The sequence below is a fragment of the Megascapheus bottae genome, chromosome 15 (assembly GCF_031878675.1).
Source record: "Megascapheus bottae isolate mThoBot1 chromosome 15, mThoBot2.hap1, whole genome shotgun sequence".
NCBI classification, from domain to species: Eukaryota; Metazoa; Chordata; class Mammalia; order Rodentia; family Geomyidae; genus Megascapheus; species Megascapheus bottae.
Window position 1 is genome coordinate 45,264,959 of NC_143523.1, and position 20,665 is coordinate 45,285,623.

Sequence of the window (20,665 nt, forward strand, 5' to 3'; positions counted from 1 at the left end):
TTTGTAGTTTAATTTAAGAATGACTTTGAGGAAGTAGCTTTTTGCCAATTTGTACATTTTGCAAGAAAGGAAAGTAGCAGTGGAAACAAAAGAGAGAGAAAAACTTTTCATTATGGATATACACAAACCTCTATGCCTTTTATACATTTGAGAACTTTGTAGTAGGTTTGCATTTTTATTTATTTAAAAAAAAAATAGGACAGAGCCAGGCGTGGTGGCTCATGCCTGTGATCATAGCTACTCTGGAGGCTGAAATCTGAAGATCAAGATTCAAGCCAGCCTGGTCACAAAAGGACCTGAGACTCTTATCTCCAATTAACCTCTAGAAAATGGGAAATGGGGCTTAGCTCAAGGGGTAGGATGGTAGCCTTGAGCTGAAGACAGGGACAATGCCTAGGCCGAGTTCAAACCCCAGGACCAACAACAGCAACAAAAAGGCTTTAATAGAAATAGAGTGTGACTGAAGTGATATAGCACCAGTCTTGAGCAAAAAAGCTCAGGGATAGTACCACACCATGAGTTTAAGTCCCAGGATTGCCCCTCCCCCCAAAAAAAATAAAGGGAAGAAAGAATAAAGAAAAGATAATCACTGCTATATTCCATGTAAAAGCCGTAAAAGACATACCAAGAGTCCTGCCCTCACCTTTGAGGAAGGTGGAAGCCTAAGTAAACCTTCTGAATGAAGCCTACTTAGGCCTGCACTTAAGTATTAACAAGATTTTTTTTTTTTTTTTTTTTGCCAGTCTTGGTCTTAAGCTCAGGGCCTGAGCAGTCCTTGGACTTTCTTAAGGCTAGAGCTCTACCAATTGAGCCTCAGCACCACATCCAGCCTTTTTCTATGTATGTGGTACCGAGTAATAGAACCTGGGTCTTCATGCATGCTAGGCAAGCACTCTACCACTAGGCCAAACTCCCGGCCCTATAAGATATTTTTTATAAAACAAAACACACAGCAGCTTCCTAACTGACATACTTTTATTATAATTTTTAAAATTATTTTTTCCTCTCCTCTGTTTAGAGTACTTCCCTGAGATACTGAAGATCTTAAGAATAAAGTCCTACACCCCACCCATTCATACACAGCTAGCACAAAACATGCTAGTCCTTCTATTAGTCTGTCTTAGCATGCTTTTATCCATTATGCTAAGTACTCATCATTAAGTTCACATACTAGCATACATCTCAATATCTGAAAAATGAGAGTCACAAGATTTTACTGTCAAGGAATGTTCAGTGTATAAGTATCTAGTACATTTGCTGTCGATCTGTAATCTACAGTATTCTTGCTGTAGGGTTGGTTTAACAGTAGAACACCTTCCCAGCAAATATAAGACCCTGAATTCAAGTCCCAGTATCACCAAAGAGAAAAAAAAAATGGGGGAGGGGGAAGCAGAGGGAAGGGAAGAAGGAAAGAGAGAGAAAGGGAGAGAAGAAGTGAGGGAAGAAGAGAGAAAAGAAGAGCCTTGTTTCTGAAAGTTTTATTTTGAAAATTTTTAAATCCACAGAAAGGTTGAAAATATAGTGCAGAAACCTCCCAAATTTCATTTACCTATATTCACAAAAGGTTAACATTTTCTAATGTTTGCTTTGGGGTTTTTTTGTATTGAGCTTTTTGAGACTTTGATATGTCATCCATAAAAAGTTTATCATATCTCTTAAGAACAGGGACTTTCTTCTATATAACCATGATACAATTATTGTACTCAAGAAATGGAATACTGACACATTATTATTAATTAATATATAGTCTACTGGAAAAATACAGTAAAATAGTATTGTTAATCTTTGGAAATTGTTTTGTTTTTCCTGCTTACCTAAATGAAGGGCACAGTTTCCCCTTGAAGATACATCTGAGGAAAAGCATATACTTTATAGTCTGTGAAAGAAGCGGTATATGTGTTATAGGGAAGGAAGTAGTTAATAATTGCTTGAATTGGGTATCTTTCATCAATCAAATGTGTCAAAAAGATATGACCCATTTATAACGTGCTTCAAAGAATATTTCATCAGTGCTATGCTTGAGTACAAGATGTATTTACATGCTTTATATTTTGTGTAGTAAAATTTATAGCAAGTTTTGTTAGCTAGAAATAACATTTTGTAAGTCATGTGCCATAGAAACTACCCAATTTTATTCTCTTTTTTTATTCTTATTAGGTATACTGTACTTATTTATGGACTGCTTAACTTAATTACTGAAAGAAAATTAATTTTAGCTATTTCATACTTTTTATTTAGGATATCACTCTAATAGAAAAAGAGAAAATATTTAAGTGATTATTTTTCACAATTGTTCAACTTTACTTTGAAAGAGGCACAACGAAAATTGCTAGTCTGGGAAGTGGAGGTGTGGCTTAAGTGATAGAGGACCCAGCCTTAAGAAGCAAAAGCCAAGCAATAGTATGAATCTCTGAGTTTAAGTCCCACTACTAACATAAAATAAAATAAAATAAAATAAGCAGAAGAAAGAATTTACTGAATAAGGGCAAATAAATATTCTTTGGGGTTTCATCGTCCATTTAGTTAGAATTTCTTAGTGGACAATAGCATTACGTTAACAACAAAGTTTGGGGGTTTTTTTTTTACCAGTCCTGGGGCTTGAACTCAGGTCCTGAGCACTGTCCTTGGGCTTTCTCAAGGCTAGAGCTCTACCACTTGAGCCATAGCACCACTTCTGACTTTTTTCTATGTATGTGGTACCAAGGACTCGAACTTGGGTCTTCGTGCATGCTAAGCAAGCACTTTAACCACTAGGCCAAACTCCTGGCCCCAACAACAAAGTTTTGGGTTCCCTATCACCATAGGCATTCTCTCTGTTTTGTTGTCCTAATGGTAACATGGTATTAGATTATACACAATAATGTGCCCTTTTAACAACTCAGTACTGATATCTGAACTTGGACTTTGTACATCAGACACTGTTCCAGTACTGATTCAGTACTGGTTCTGCCAACTGAAACTGATTTTTGCTTTACCTTCTCTCTTATGGTCATGACTCCTGTCTATGAGAAACAAAGAGTTCCTGTTCTGTAGGAAACAGACAAGAAAGAGATAATAAAGATCTCTGATGAAAACCAAACTTTTTAGAATTTCATTTTTTCCACACTAAACTATTTGGTTCCCAAAGTCTGCATGAAATAGAGATTGACACTTTCCTAATAAAGTTGTTCCCTTTATATGAAATGTAGTGAAATTGTCAGCTAATTTTAAATTTCATCTGGTGGTTAAATATTATGAGTTATACAAGCAACTTTTTGAAGAATGCATACTCCTAAAAAGCTGGCTTAAGGCTGGCTTGGCAGTGCATACCTGTAATTCTAGCATTTGGGAACAGAGGCAAGACATTCTGTAGGTTTGAGGCCAGCCTTGACCATATATAGTGAGACCCTAGTTTAAAACTGGTAACCAAGCAAATTACGTAGCCACAAAGATTCAAGATTCAAGCAACCCAATCACATCTTTTTTTTTTTTTTGCCAGTCCTGGGCTTAAGCTCAGAGCCTGTCCTTGGATTTTCTCAAGGCTAGAACTCTACCACTTGAGCCTCAGCACCACTTCTGGCTTTTTTCTGTGTACGTGGTACCAAGGAATCGAACCCAGGTTTTTGTGCATGCTAAGCAAGCACTCTACCACTAGGCCAAACTCCCAGCTCCCAATCACATCTTTTTTTATAGTCTTAATATGATTAGTATATATATCTGAATTGTTTTATTTTGTTTTGACAGAATTTCACTGTGTAGCACAGGCTGGCCTAGAACTTGTGATCCTCATATCGCAGCATCCAAAGTTCTGAGACACCTATGGCATGCTCAGATTCTTAATAAGAAATTGGTCTTGTCACAGAAGGAAATGAACATGTTTCTCTGCTGAGTGGCAGTATGTTATGTTTGAGGTGTTTGTCACACCAGTTTGCTAAAGAAGATCTTGGCTTTTACTAAGGGATAGAATAATAGTTTTGCAGTTTATCAAGAAACAAAGATAAGTTCTTTAACTGTCATACACATACATACACATGTACACACACATAATCTTAACTGTAACTCAGCTGATATTAAAAGCCTCGGGTAATATCTCATCTAACTGTAGAATACTTGCTATTTTCAATTGCACATGGAACTTTTTTTTTCAAAATTGACTGCAAACAAATCCTAATAAATCTCAAAGGATTTAAATCATTCAATATTTTCTATAACTCTAATAGAATTAAATTATAAATCATAATTAACTACAGTAGTAAATTATTTTTACTTGAAAATCTCCCAATTTTTGAAATGTATATTAAAGAAGAAATAATAACCAACCATTACAAATTAAGAAAAAGAGACATAGCTTATCAATATTAAAAACAAAACAAGGGGACGATGAATATAAATCCTTCAGCTATTAAAAAGTTAAGAAAGTGGCCTAGGATGCAGCTGTGTGGTAAATCACAGGCTCTACATTTGATATCTAACAAACAAACCAATAAAAGTTATTTACAAAAACTTTATGCCAGTAAACTTAAAAGTTCCCATGAATTGGACAAAGTCCTAGAATAACATGACTAACCAAAGCCAATATTAACTTTAAAAAGACAGCAGAGTTAAAAAAAAAAAAATGGGCAAAGTAGCCAGGCGCCAGTGGCTCATACCTTTAGTTCTAGCTACTCTGGAGGCTGAGATCTGAGGATTGTGGTTCAAAGCCAGTCTGAGCACAAGAATCTGTGAGACTCTTATCTCCAATTAACTACCAGAAAACCGAAAATGGCACTGTGACTCAAGTGTTAGAGTGCTAGCTTTGAGCTGAAGAGCACGGGGACAGTCCCCAGACCTGGAGTGCAAGCCCCATGACTGACAAAAAAGAAAAGAAAAGAAAAGTGGGCAAAGGAGCAGAACAGTAATTTCTTCAGTAAGATTATAAAGATGACCATAGATGCTTACATGGATGCTAAGCATCACTAGTCATCAGGAAAAGGAAAATCAAAGCCACAGTGATAAAGGACTTCACAGCCACCAAGATAGCTATAATAATAAGAAAAAAGACAAACAGTAACGAGTGTGGGTGAGGTTGTAGGGAAATTGGAGCTCCCCCATTACTGGTGGGAATGCAGTAATAGTACAGCATAGAAACTTGAACTGAATGTTCCAAGTAGCCAGAAAGTGGAAATGTCCCAAATGTCCATTGATTCATGAATTGAGCTTAAAAACTGTCATTATCATTGGGCAGTGGTGGCTCATGCCTGTAATCCTAATTACTCAGGGGGATTGCAAGCAAAAAAGACCACAAGACTTTTATCTCCTATTAACCATCAAAAAGGTACAAGTAGAGGAAGAATACTAACTTTGAGCAAAAAAATCTCAAAGACAGGACCCAGCCCTAGGGCGTAAATACACACACACACACACACACACACACACATACACACACACACATACACACACACACACACACACACACACACACATACACACACACACACACACACACACACACAGAAATACTAGAGTTTGAAGCAGAGGGGTTGGAGGCATCGCTTAGTGGTAGTGCATCTGCCTGGCCAATGCAAAGCCTTGAGTTCAAACTCCATAACCAACAACAACAAAAAATAATAGTTGGGAAATTGGGCCATATGTGTGCTCTTGAAATGAAGGGGATGGTGTTAGTAATGGGCAGCTTTACGTGTTAGTCAGGATGTAGCAGTCTTATGTGAAGTTGGGACTGGAATTGCTTGCTAAGAGATTGGTCTCCATGTGACTTCTAATTAGGATAAATCTGCTGGAGTCAGGCGGAATACTCTGAAGACCACTTTAAGTTTTAAGTTGTATAAAAAACATTCTAACTCTAATTTTATCTTCTCCTTTGCATGGCACATTAATGACTTTTAAGACTTAATGACTTACTCTTTTGTAATTTTAAGTAATGTGTTAATTATCTGACGTTATACTTTGGCTTTTTAAGGGATTTTTTTTTTAATACCCTTAGCTAAGGGTAGAGAAAGGGAAGAGAAGTTATCAAAATCTGTGCTAGGTGCTAGTGGCTTATACCTAGAATCCTAACTAATCAGGAAGCTGAGATCTCCGGCTAATGGTTTAAAGCCACCCTGAGCAGGACAATCCAAGAGATTCATCTCCAGTTAACCACCAAAAAGCTGAAAGTGAAGCTATTGCTCAAGTGGTAGAATGCCAGCCCTAAAAAAAAAGCTAAGGGATAGCCACCCAGGTCCTAATATCCCCCCCCTCCCTCTCTCTCTCCCTCTCTCTCCCTCTCTCTCCCTCTCTCTCTCTCTCTCTCTCTCTCTCTCTCTCTCTCTCTCTCTCTCTCTCTCTCTCTCTCTCTCTCTCCTCTCCCCCTCTCTCCCTCTCTCCCTCCCTCCCTCCCTCCCTCCCCCCCTCTCTTCCCCCAAAATCTGTAAATCTGTATTGCATAAAGGCAAAGTGTTAAAAAAATCAAATGTTCTTAAAAACTTCCAATTAATTGAAGGTGAATTTACTGTTCTTATAATACTCCTGTCAGGTAATTTATCTTAAGACTGAAGGAACATTATTAGTCAGGATTCTGTTGCAGTTTTATACTGCAACAGTTATACTGAAATATTATAGTATTTACATTTGAGATTGCCAACGAAGCAAGACAGATACGTTAGAAGAGCAGACAACATGCTCATTTTGTTTTTAATTCAGTAAGATAATTTCCAATAAATGAGAAAGGACTTATGACATGAAACCAATCACTTGCCTATAACCTTTTCCATTTTATTATTAGTATTATTATTTGATTTGATCTCACTGTCCCTGAACCTCTTTGTGCTCAAGGCTAGTTTTCTATCACTTGAGCCACAGAGCTACTTCAGACTTTTCTGAATAGTTTATTACAGGTAAGAGTCTCATGGAGCCAGTGTGGAGGCTTGCACCTGTAATCCTAGCTACTCAGGAGGCTTAGATCTGAGGATCAAGGTTCAAAGGGCACTAAAGGACCTGAGACTCTTATCTCCAATTAACCTCTATCAAAGGGGAAGTGGAGCTTGGCTCAAGGGGTAGGGTGGTTTCCTTGAACTGAAGAGCTCAGAGTTAACACCCAAGCCCAGAGTTCAAGCCCCATAACTGACACACACATACACATACACACACCACACACACACACACACACACACACACACACACACACACACATGTCTCACAGACTTTTCTTTCCTGGCTAGCTTCAAATTGCTGTCCTCAGATCTCATTCTCCTAAGTAGATAGGATTTCAGACATGAGCCACAAGCATCAGCTTATCACTCTCTCTCTTTTATAGGTTTTATTCTTATGAGTCAATTGCATGTGCAGACGGGGTGGAGAATAGCAGACAGTGATTTTATAACAGCTGCTGTGTCCCTCTCATTGCAAAAGAATGAGAAAAGCCTGTCGTTATTTATATTTCTGAGTGGTAACTGCATTCTTTTTCAATATTAGCTAAAGCCAGAGCAAAAATGGAAAACACTTAGAGCTTACTTCTTAACTGGAAATTGTTTGATGAATACATATACAGAAAATATGAAATGACTTGTCGCTACCATTTCTTTCCCTTTTTATTGTAGCCTTACCTAGGAGCCAAGAAAGTCTAAGTGAAGGTCAAAATAAAAAAGCAACATGGGATTGTAATTTGCTACAATCTCCATTGACTATTTTTTGTTATTGTTCTAGCTTTTTAGATGTTTTTTAAAGCCTGAAAATGAATTTTAACATTTCTTCTTGGAAGATTTTTTGCTTTATTTTTTTAAATGTTTATATTATCTTTAAGTAGTTGTACAAATGGGTTTTGATTCAGCATGTTAGTTTATAAGTAAATGCATCTTGATCAATATCATCCCTTAGTACTGGAGTTTGAATTCAGGGCCTCTCTGTCCAGGCAAGTGCTCTACCACTTGAGCCATATTCCTAAGACTTTCTTTTGCTTGTTTTTCAGATAGGGTCTCCAGCTTTTTGCTTTGTGTTAGCTTCAGACCACTTTCCTCTTACCCACAGCTTTCTGCATAGCTGGGGTTTTAGGCATACACCATCAAACCCAGCTTGCTAGCTTCTTGTCTGGGCCAGCCATGAACTGTGATCATCCAAATCACTGTCACCTAGGTTAGCTGGGATTATAGGCATGTACCACTATTCTGTTACTTTACTTTTACTAATATATTTTACTTTTTTTTTTTATTTGCCAGTCCTAGGGCATTAACTCAGGGCCTGAGCACTGTCCTTGGGCTTTCACAAGGCTGGCACTCTACCATTTGAGCCACAGTACCACTTCTGGCTTTTCTATGTATGTGGTACCAAGGAATAGAACCCAAGTCTTCATGCATGCTAGGCAAAAACTCTACCACTAGGCCAAACTCCGGGCCCCTAATATATTTTACTTTTAAAAAGGAAAAATATGAGGCATATTAAAGTCAGTCAATATTTACATTAATTTTTTCTACCTAGTTTTTTTCCATATATTTTTATTGTAATTAATAGAAGGATTACATGATATTTGCCAGATAGATGGTGCATTAATTCCCATACATTGATACCTTTTCACATGTCTTGGTCCCCATTTCCCTCCCCCACCCCCATCCCTCATCTTGTTTTCCCCCCTTCCCTATCCAATTTCAAATAACCAAGTACAAATATATTTGATATATCAGGTTACAAAGTGAGATACTGTAATAATATGAGATAACCAAGGGACAGCAAAAGAGATGAGAGATAACATAGTACCTTAAGAACAACAATCAGGGCCGGGAGTTTGGCCTAGTGGTTAAAAGTGCTTGCCTAGCATGCATGAAGACCCGGGTTCGATTCCTCGGTACCACATACATAGAAAAAAGCCGGAAGTGGTGCTGAGGCTCAAGTGGTAGAGCTCTAGCCTTGAGAAAGTCCAAGGACAGGGCTCAGGCCCTGAGCTCAAGCCCAGGACTGGCAAAAAAAAAAAAAAGAACAACAATCATTCATTATATGGCTTATATTTCTATATCCTAGAGATCCTTTCATTCAGTATCCTACTATATGGCCTTTTGTATCAAGGTTTTGCTCTATTGCAAATCTCTGCTAGGAGAGCCCGAGGTTTCTACTGATTATGACAAATGAGGGAAACCATTGAGCTACCTAGTTTTTTATTTTAAATATTTTTAAACCTATAGAAAAATCGCAGAGCTGGGCATAGTGGCTCACACCTGTAATCCTAGCTACTCAGGAAGCTGAAATCTGAGAATCAAGGTTCAGAGCCAGCCAGGGCACAAAAGGACCTGAGACTTTTATCTCCAATTAACCTCTAGAAAACGGGAGATAGGGCTTGGCTTAAGGGTAGGATGGTAGTCTTGAGCTGAAGAGCTCAGGGACGGCACCTAAGCCAAGTTCAAGTCCCATGACCCACAAAAAAAAAAAGAAAAATTGCAGAAACATTACAATGTATAGTCTTCCACCCTTGACCTAGATCCATTAGTTATTAATTTTTTGTTACATTTGCTTTATTTTTCTCTATATAAATGCATGGCAAATATGTACACATGTATGTCAATGTAACCTCTTCCTAATCCATTGAAACTAATTGCTAGATATCATAATTTTATACCTCTATATAGTCCATCCATGTTTTCCCTAAGAAAAGTAACATTCTTTCATGCTTGTGAATAGTACAAAATCTGTTATTAATGTTCTGGAATCCTTTCTATTACCTGTGTTTTTGTCTGTACTAAAGAACAAAGGAGCAGTGCGGGAAATTATTAATAGTAGCCACCTACTTCCTAAGTTATTCACCACTGTGCAAGTGTGAAAAAGAAAAGAGGCTGAGTTTCCAACCTGAATAAATATAAAGCACTTGCCAGACATGGCTGTATGATGCTAAGTAGGCCCACTTTCCTGAGCCATTTCCCTCCCCACTTTACCGTGTATGATATGTGTCAGGAATGAATGCATTATTGTTTACTTTCATATTTACAGGCTTGCAAAGTTGGATGGATCTTACAATGTCTGTGAATAATTCCTTCATTTTACAAATGGGCAGAACTGTGCAACTAGAGATACGTGACTGGAACCTAGCTTTCAAGTTCTCAATGTAGTCTCTCTTCCGTTATGCCATACTGCCTCTCCAATAGCCTCGGTCTTGGCAGGTGCTTTAATGTACATGTGAATTTTCTCCTGTCCTTCTTAAAATGCTGGTGATGGTTCAGGTGATCTGAGCTGAGACTTGAAAAATCTACGTTTGTGACAGGCTTCTGAGTGATGCTTCACTAGTTGCCTAGAACAAGCACAGGATTCTGAGACCCCAAATGTCATCAGAATAAGAAAAATACTTGCAGAAAGCTACAGAATAGCCCAGCACTAGTGGCTCATACCTAGACAAGAAAGTCCATGAAACTTCTATCTCCAACTAACTATCAAAAAAAACAAAAACAAAAACCTGAAAGTGGAGCTGTGGCTCTAATGGTAGAGCACTAGTCTCACATGCGTGCACGCACGCGCGCGCGCGTGCGCACACACACACACACACACACACACACACACACATACACCACACACATACAACTTCCAAATACTTAACTTTGATAAAGGAGAGTAATATAACTTGCACCTGTTTAACTATTATAAAGCCACTATGTTGAAAAATTCTACAAACTTTTATAACACTTCAAAGAAGGCCAATAAAGTTAACATGCTAGTTAACTTAGAAGCAGCTATCTTACCAATATGTTTATGTTAACAAATGATGAAGTTGCATAGACTTTAATAGGAAGGAACACCGGAAGCATAGCGTAGGGTAGAGTACTCACCTAGCATGCACAAAGCCCTGGGTTCAATTCCACAGTACCACATACACAGAAAAAGCCAGAAGTGGCACTGTGGCTCAAGTGGCAGAATGCTAGCTAGCCTTGAACAAAAAGGACATTATGTAAGCCTGAGTTCAAGCCCCAGGACTAGGACAAGAGGGGGAGAGGAGGAAATAAGAATTCAGGTCATAAAAGGATCATTGTTAAACAGCATTTCAAAAAGAACAGCCTCCGAGCCGGGAGTTTGGCCTCATGGTAGAGTGCTTGCCTGCCATACATGAAGACCGGGGTTCGATTCCTTGGGACCACATACATAGAAAAAAAGCTGGAAATGGTGCTCAGGCTCAAGTGGTAGAGCTCTAGCCTTGAGAAAGTCCAAGGACAGTGCTCTGAGTTCAAGCTGAGGACTGGCAAAAAAAAAAAAAAAAACAGCCTCTGAAATCCCATTTTGTTATTCTCAATACAAACATTATTTAAGCCAACTTACATTTATTTATCTAAAAAATACTGTTCCTATTTTCATGTTACATTCTGTTTCATTTCTTTAAATCTGAATATACCTTTTACTTTGAAATTTGTAAAATGATTATTGAAAGGTACAAATGATGGGAGAGTTGTTTTGTTTTTTGTTTGTTTTGGTTTTTTGCAGTCTTGGGCTTGAGCTCAGGGCCTGGGCACTGTCCTTGGGTTTTTTTCTCAAGGCTAGAACCCTACCACTTTAGCCACAGCACCACTTCTGGCTTATCTGTGTGTGTGGTACCAAGGAATTGAACCCCAGTCTTTGTGCATGCTAGGCAAGCACTCTACCACTGGACCAAACTTCTGCCCCTAAATGATAGGTTTCATATAACCATGAGGCCTTTTAAAAAATTGTGTCTTTATATTTAAGCTGGGCAACAGTGTCTGACAACAACTAAAAACCAGCTTAGAAAGGAAGTCTATGATTCTCTCTCTCTCTCTCTCTCTCTCTCTCTCTCTCTCTCTCTCTCTCTCTCTCTCTCTCTCTCTCTCTCTCTCTCTCTCTCTCTCTCTCTTCTGCCAGTCATGGGGTTTGAACTCAGAGCCTGGACACTGTCTCTGAACTTCTTTTTTTGCTCAAGGCTAGCACTCTACCACTTAAGCCACAGAGCCACTTCTAGCTTTTTCTGTCTATGTGGTACTGAGGAATTGAACCCAGGGCTTCATGCATGTTAGGCAATCACTCTACCACATTCCCAGCCCCAAGTCTGTGATACTCTCGTCTCCAATTAACTAGCAAAAAGTGGGGCCAGAATTGGAGCTCAAGTAGGAGAGTACTAACCTGTAGCAAAATATCTCAGGGATAATGCCTAGGTCCTAAGTTCAGGCTTCAGGACCCATACTAAAAATAAGCAAAATAAAAAGGGAATTTTGAACTTGGCTTGCTTCAGTTAACATGAGAGATTCAGAAAGATGAATAGCACTTATTCTCTCTGATATGAGGAAATTAAATATAAAATATACTGAAATATAATAAATTATGCAGGATTCTAGATATACACAATGAGACCAAAAGAGAGAAACCCAAAGGCAATTCCTATGTGCCTATTCATATTTATATAAAAATCTTATATATAAATATATATTAAATACCACTATATAATATATATTTGATGTATTTTATATATTATTGTATATTATATATTCCAAGATATGGAAACAAGAGAACTCTCTTTTTTAAATTAAAAAAATTTTTTTGATGATTCTGTCTTCTTTATTTTTCTTCCTCTTTTTTCTTTTTCCATATATTTTTTATTGTAATTAATAGAAGAGTTACATTATATTCACCAGATAGAGGGTGCATTACTTCACATACATTGATGCCCTTTCTCATGTCTTGGTCCCCATTTCCCTCCCCCCACCTCCACCCCTTATCTTGTTTTCCCCCCATCCCTATCCTATTTCAGTTAACCGAATACGCATATATCCAATATATCAGATAACAAGGTGAACTACTATAACAATATGAGAGATAACATAGTACATTAAGAACAACAATCACTCGTTATATGGCTTTTGTTTCTGTATCATGGAGGTCCTTTCATTTAGTGTTCTGTCTTCTTTATGTATAATGTATTTAAGTGTGTATCTTAGAATTCGATTGAAAAGGGTAGAAAAAATGCAGCAGTGGAACTTCCTAGACACTGATGAAAGTGAACTATACAATTTGTGGGTGGAGACCGGACAGAGAGACTGAGAGAAAGGGAACAGAAGATACTGAAAGAAAGGAAAAGTGCTCAATACCTGACTCATGTAATTATATCCTTCTGTATATCACCTTTATAAAAACAATAAGGTAAATTAATTTTAAAGGGAATTTTGTATGTGTTTGTTGTTGTTTTTAAAAATAATAAGTGCTTACTTCTTACTGGCACAGCACATTTACTAAAATTGGGATGCTACAGAGAAGAATAGGATAAGAGCTGGGTTATATGTTTTCTCTTATATGTGAAAGTTAGACCTAAAAGATACAGCTATATCTGTATATCTGTGTCTTTATCTTTATCTGTTTTGGGTATTTGTTTTTTGATGCCAGTACTGGGGCTTGAACTCAGGGCCTTGAACTCTTGTTTGTTTTTTAATCACTGTTAGTGCTGTACCATTTAAGCCATATCTCTGCTTCTGGCTTAGTGCTGCTTAATTGGAGATTAGAGTCTTACAAATTTGCCTGCTTAAACTGGCTATGAACTCTAGATATTCAGATTTCATCTCCCTGTGTAGCTAGGATTATAGGCATGAGCTACCCTTCCCCCTGCACCCAGATAGCAGCATCAATTAAGCCTTGCATCTTTAAGTCATGGATTAGAGCCAATAAAAATAAAATCAAACTTTAATTGATTTGACTCTAAAGACATTTCATACCTTCAGAACAAATTATTAAATTCAAGTCAAAACTTCAAGTTCTTTACTACTACCATTAATTATGCAACTTTCCTACATTCACCTTTCAGAGTTGAGAAGAGCAAACTCAGCAGGATATTCCTGCCAGCAATTTGAGAACTGTCAAGTCTAAATAACATGTCAATATTCCCAAAATATTCGTAGCCAATTAGACATGCATGAAATGAAAGGAAGGAAGAAGGGGGGAAAAGTGCCCTTTATTTAAGAAAGTACTGTGGTACTACTTCCGTTAGGAAACAAATATCTACTCACTATATCAAACTATGGCAAAGTCATTGTCACTTCCCCTTCTCTTCTTCTCTGTCCTATGTCTGTCTCCCTCTCTCTCTCTACTCCCCCCTCTGATTTTTAGTGTTTTTATGCGCAGCCTTGTGCAGGCTCAGCACACGGTACCACTTCACCATCACTCCCGGAAAACCTGACATATTTTTTAAACTTCCAGCATCAATCATTTACTATATGCTTGCTATTAAAATTTTTAAGCTAAAAATCTTACTATTTTCTTATACTACATTAAAAATATAAGATAGCACAAAACATAAATAATTATGGAATTGTGGAATCCAGCTTAGATTGCTTCTTTGATCTTGAATATTTATAGCCCTGTTCCTTTTTGTTTCTTCATTTGTCATTGCTGTGTGTTTGTTGTTACCATATTTGAAGGAGAAAAGGCAAAGGCAAATCACTTTTGCTTCTGTTGGCCTTATTAGACTACAAACTAATCTAAAGAAAATCTAAAGAAAGAGAAAGACTTTTCTGTGCTTGTGACCATGTAGTAAATAAGGTGGGCAAGATACTTATAAGTCCTAACTATTCAAAAGGCTGAGGCAGGGGATGGCTTGAGACCAGGAATTCTAGAGCCACCTGGGCCTATAACAAAATGAGACTGTGTCTCTAACTAAATAAAGTACTTTTTTTTTGGCAGGGGGTGGGTTATGGCGCTTGAACTCCGCCTGAGTGTTGTTCCTGAGCTCTTCAGCTCAAGGCTACCGCCCTACCCTTGAGCCAAGCCCCACTTGTTTTTGTTTTCTAGAGGTTAATTGGAGATAGGAGTCTCAGGTCCTTTTGTGACTTGCTGGCTTTGAACCTTGAGCCTCAGATCTCAGCCTCCTGAGTAGCTAGGATTATACAGGCGTCAGCTACTGCACCAGCTAAATAATAATGCCACTGGCAAAATAATTGCCGGTGGCATTATAGAACTAAACTGGGAAGGTTTTAGGAAAGCAAATCTATCTCAAACCTGCCGCAAGGACCAGCAGACATGTTCTTTAAGAGCCAGATTGTATTTTTAAGCTTTTCGAGACATGTGGTCTGTTGTAGCTACTCAACTGTCTCACAGCTACCCAGCTATTTCATTCTGCTGTTGTAGAGGAAACACAAATTAACTAACTGTAGATGTATGTGAGCTTGGCTATGCTTCAATAAAAATTTATTTACAAAAACAGGTCACTTATGTGCTGGCATCTAATTAAAGTTTTTCATTAACAATCATAAATTGACACAGCTCTTTGTCCCTTTCTTATAACTGGTATGGAAAATTTGTAAAAAGCATAGAGAATTGAGAAGTTTAAGTTTTACAATAACTCATTAGACATATTTGGAAGTACTTTTATGTGAAAGTGATGGTTTGAATTTCCTTTAAAATACTGTAGTAGAAAGAGGAAAAAAGAAACTAGGTGGGACTAGATAAACTGAGTCTGACAAAGTGTTGGGAAACATTGAAGCAACTGAGAGATATGTAAAACTTTTCACACTTTACTCTCTATTGTGTATGTTTGAAAATATGAGTATTAAAAGTTACTTTATAACTAGGTATCAATGACTCATGCTTTACTGTAATCCTAGCTATTCAGGAGACTGAGATCTGAGGTTCAAAGCCAGGCTGGAGGGGTGGCTCAAATAGTAGAGTGCCAGCCTAGAACAAGCAAACCAAATGAGAGTACAAATCCCTGAGTTCAAGCCCTGGCACCAACAAAACAAAATAAAATTACTACATAATAATCTGTCCTAATAAAGGCAACAGTTTTTCCCCCTTCTCATGCCTTAGAACAGGAAGCACAACTAGGCAGATTTCTACAACTTCAAAATATAGTATAGAAAGAAAGACTACCAGACCCAATGAAGATCAGTTAGGCCCCACTTGACAATGCCTAATGTTTCAGATTCCCAGCCTGGGTCACAGTTCTCCAAAGGAAGTGGCTGGTCTCAAACTTCTCCAAAGCAACATGTAACACTTTATCAAGTCTTTTAGCAAAGACTAATTTAGGAAGTAGCATGTCAAGCTTCAGGTTAATTTAGTTCTTGTGAGCTCTTCTCTAGGAAGAAGTTCAGTCAACCAAGAAATAAAAGCAGAAACTGCTACTAAAAAATTGACAATGACTTCTGATTTTTTCTGCCATCATGGTGTCTGCACTTCACCTGGCTTTGCACTTGGCCTGGCTTTTTACTGTATCTTCCTATAAGACTTTCAGAATCAAGTGATTCCTAGCCAAGAAATAAAACAAAAACATCCTACTCCCCAATGGATTTAGATTAAAAACAAAAAACAACTGGTAACAAAATTAGGTGCAAGTCCAAGAGTAGATACTGGAGAAAACCCCAACTTGGTGTGTATAGAATTGCATGATATGGCATACATATTTATGTCAGACATGATCAACCTATCCAGCCAAAATGTTAACATTACCTAGGTAACTGGGCATGTTAATTGGGACTCTGATTTTTCTTTTTCATTGATTGCCCCAAGAATGGGCTTAGCAATAAATATGTGAAACCTTTTGGGGAAAAAAAGCTAGCAAGCAAGATGCTAGTATGTCATGCCTGTAATCCTAGCTACTCAGGAGACTGTGACCTGTGGATTGTGATTCAAAGCCTGTCTTGACAGAAAAGTCAGTGAGACTCTTATCTCCAAATAACCACCAAACACCAGAATTAGAGCTGTGGTAGAGTGCTAGCCTTGAGGGAAGAAACCGAGCACCTGACTTCAAGCCCCAGGACCAGCAACACACACACACACACACACACACACACACACACACACACACACACACACACACACACACACGCTTAGCACAGAGCCCATTTAATCTATAGAATGAAAACTTAAAACACGCAGAAATTAGGTTTATATATATCCTTAAAGCCTTGACAATGTAGTAATGTTATAAGCAATAATAGGAAAATGATAGATAAAATATTGTCATTTTTAATATAATAAGTTACCAAAGGTTGTCATTTAAGCAAATACAGAGTTAGGAAAATGGCTCACATGGTATAGCCCTACCTAGCAAGTGTGAAATATGAGTTCAAACCCAAGTACTGCCTAAGTGATAGACAGATAAAAATTGATTGAGAGATAGTATTAGGATAGACAGGAGTTTGCAGAGTAGGTAACTGATATATAAGTGAATAAATGATAAGTTCAAAGAGGAACAATAAACTACACTGAAAGAAAGGAAGAAAAAGCATAACCACAATTAGATCATTATTGCTCATAGAGATGGGATTTTTATATTTTAAAATAAAGTAATTTATGCAGTTATAAAACTTACCTATCTGTGAGTTATTGGCATGTACTATCACTGGCAAACTAAAAAATTTAGGACAAGATAATGCAATATTGGACAAGACTATTTTTTTAAAAATTGCATAAGGAAAGAAGATACAGGATCTTTATGAAGTCTTTAAAATGTGTAACAATACAGACAGACTGAAAAGGAAAGGACGTTAGGTTATATTAACCCATGCAGTTAATGTGCTAACATTTATTAAGCACTTGTTCTGTGCCAGACACTGCTCTAAATGCATTATGAATCCTCAAAGATTTTCTGTAGTAGATGTTACTATTACTTCTGGTCCATTTTCCAGGGTAGAAATCAAGACATAGAGATGCTAACAAACTTCCTAAGGATGCAGTTGGAGTAAGTTACCGAACCATGACCTTAATGCAGGCAGGATGGCTTCAGATTCTGTGCCTTTAACCACTACAATGTGCTTTTTTTAAAAAATATTATGATTGTATGTGGTATGTGTAAAAATAGATAAGTGACCTTAAAGGTTATGTGGATTCCAGGTTGGGTGACCCCAGCCATAATACCAGTACATTGAAAGGTGAGGCAAGGATAGCATGTTAGCAAGACTGTATCTCAAAACAGTATATAAAACTAGTTACTAAGAGTATTCCTCAAGTGAAGAGTACTTACCTAACATGCACAAGGATCTAAATTTAGTCCTCAGTACTACTAAATGAATGAATGTTGTAGAGAAATGAATAAGCAGAAATAAGAAAATTTCTCTCTCTCCATTCCCCCCCCTTTCTCTGCCCTCTCAGTCCTGGGCTTGAACTCAGGGCCTGGGTGCTATCACTGAGCCTCTCTGATGCTCAACACTAGTGCTCTACCACTTGAGCCACAGTACCACTTCTGGCTTTTTTTCTGGGTAGTTTTTTATTGGAGATAGTCCAATGGACTGCCCAGGCTGGTTTTGAACCGTAATCCTCAGGTTCTTAACCTCCTGAGAAGCTAGGATTACAAGTGTGAGCCACCAGTGCCTGGCTGAAAATTTCTTGAAGTATGAGGGGAAACTAGCTATTGCAGATATTCAAGTATATGGTAAAACTAGAATGTTGAAATAATGTTTACTAATAGAAAGGTAAACAGATTATTAGAAAGAATTTCAGAAGGAGGTCCAATTTAATAGGATTGGGGAAAATTACAAAGATAAAATTTCAATTAAAGTGAGGAAAATAATTATTCAACATATGGAACAGCTGCATTGGTATTAAAAGGAAATCATTTCTATTTTGACTTCTTAAAAGTAACTAAAATTCAATTGTAGTGAATTAAAGACTTTAACCTAGTTTGGTAACTAGCTAAGGACTTTGTCTCAAGTCATTCATAGGCAACTTATTTACATGTTTTGTAAGAGTTTGTTTCCCATCTACACAATCTTCAGTTGGAAGGAGGGAGGGGATTAGTGAGAGTCACACATATGGTCCTCTATCTGTTAGGGTGTGCGTCATCATAGTCCTGAATTATTATCTGGAAAATAACAGTCCTTGGGGATAATGAATCAGTTTTCAGTTACTCCCTTTCTTTCCTTCCTTCTTTTCTTCACCCTCCCTCCCTTCTTTCCTCCTTTTGTTTCTCCTTTGGTACCTATTTTTGGGCTAGAAAAAGGAAACTGAAAAATAAGCATTTGGCAAATTAGGACTGTTTTTTTTTTTCTGAAGCTTTGTTTGATTATGTGAACCTAAATTCTAGATCCACACCCACTTTGATGAAGTAGTAAATAAGCATATGTGATCTCTCCTAACATTGAAGATGGAGATTAAGGACTCAAGGATTGAGATTGCCTTCCAGGTGTAAAGGAGAAGAGTGAGCAGAAAGACCCAGTGCCTATCCAAGTAATGTAAATTCATGCTGGGTCTTCTTGGTGGCCGTCTTATACTTTGCAAAAGATGAAAACAAAGTACAGTTTTAAAAGCTAACAGGAAGAAGCCCCCCCCAATTGATAGGATAGTACTTCAAACCAATATATATATACTTATATTTATATATATATATATATATATATATTTTTTTTTTTTTTGCCAGTCCTGGACTCAGGGCCTGAGCACTGTCATGGGGCTTTCTCAAGGCTAGAGCTCTACCACTTGAGTCACAGCGCTACTTCCGGCTTGTTCTATGTATATGGTACTGAGGAATCTAACCCGGGTCTTTGTGCAAGCCGGGCAAGTACTCTACCACTAGGCCAACTTCCAGCCCCAAACCAATATTTTTTGGTTTTGTTTTTTGTTTTTTGTTTTTGCTAGTTGTGGAGCTTGAACTCAGGACCTGAGCACTGTCCTTGGACTTTCCCCAAGACTAGAGCCCCAGTACCACTTCCAGCTTTTTTTTTTTCCCCTGTGTATGTGGTACCGAGGAACTGAACCCAGGTCTTTATGCATGCTAGGCAAGCACTCTACCACTAGGCCAAACTCTCAGCCCCAAACCAATATTTTTTAAAGTAAGTAAAAATGATTGTTCAGGTGTTAAATCTAATATGTTTAGTGTAATATTTGTGCTCATGTGTGTGTATGTGTGTAAATGTGTTTATAATATCAAACCATCAAAGTGTTCACTGTTAATTTTAGGATGTTATGTGCTTAAAAGACTTGTATTTAATTTTTTTCTGCAAGTGTATGTGATTTCTGTACTCATGGCATACATATGCATGACATTTGCCTTTTTCTAACAGTGAGTTTGATTCTTTTGTAGGTACACCAGAGGCTCCTATCCTGGCAGAATCTAGGAGCTGTGTACTGCAGTACGGTTGTGCCCTCTGATGGTGAGTTTTGGCAAATCCATTTTCATTGCTTCCTTAGCTCAAGTGTTTCCCTGGCAACAGTTTATAAACCATACTACCTAACTTAAAGTAGTCTTGGTTGTCAGAGGGAAAAGAGAAAAAGGACTAGCAATGGGGAATAAAATTTGTGTGATGAGCTAGTGAATTTAGAGAACAAGAGGAGAAACCAAGAAAAAGAACAAATAGTCCATCAACTCCAACAGGCGTATCTAAGCTTTGGTTGTTTTTTATATTAGTAGAGAAATATGTATTGACAACTTTACTGTCATCCTTCTTATCCAACATTGTACATATATAATTTAAGTTGTGTGGCTTAGAGGTTGCAGTTAAATGTTGCTTCTGGGGAAAATTTAATTTGATAGAGCTTAAAATTCAACCTTATACTCACTAATAGACCAAAGCATTGGAAGAGCATCCTGCAAGGACACCTGAAACTGAACCTGCCCAGGAAGTGCATCACAAGACCTAGGCTCCTCTTTAGTTAGTAGTTTGTAGTGTTATCAGAATTCTGTGGCTGAAAGTCGCTGTTATCTGCCTTTGTAGACCGAGTGCTTATATTTGCTGAGTCTCTAAACTTGGAGGAATATTCTTTTTACTCATTTGTAGCATGAAAAGGCTAACAGAGAAAATAGGCCAAAAGCAAAACAAAT

The 20,665-nt window shown here is 37.7% G+C and overlaps 1 protein-coding gene across 3 annotated transcripts in view; it reads left to right on the top strand.

The window, feature by feature from the left end:
* Mcu (mitochondrial calcium uniporter) overlaps positions 1-20,665 on the top strand; it is a 164,141-nt gene that overhangs the window by 110,853 nt on the left and 32,623 nt on the right. For all 3 annotated transcript variants that reach the window (XM_090346516.1, XM_090346517.1, XM_090346518.1), the window contains one exon: positions 19,928-19,997. In XM_090346516.1, the coding sequence (XP_090202642.1) occupies positions 19,928-19,997 (70 nt within the window). The remainder of the gene's footprint in view (positions 1-19,927; positions 19,998-20,665) is intronic.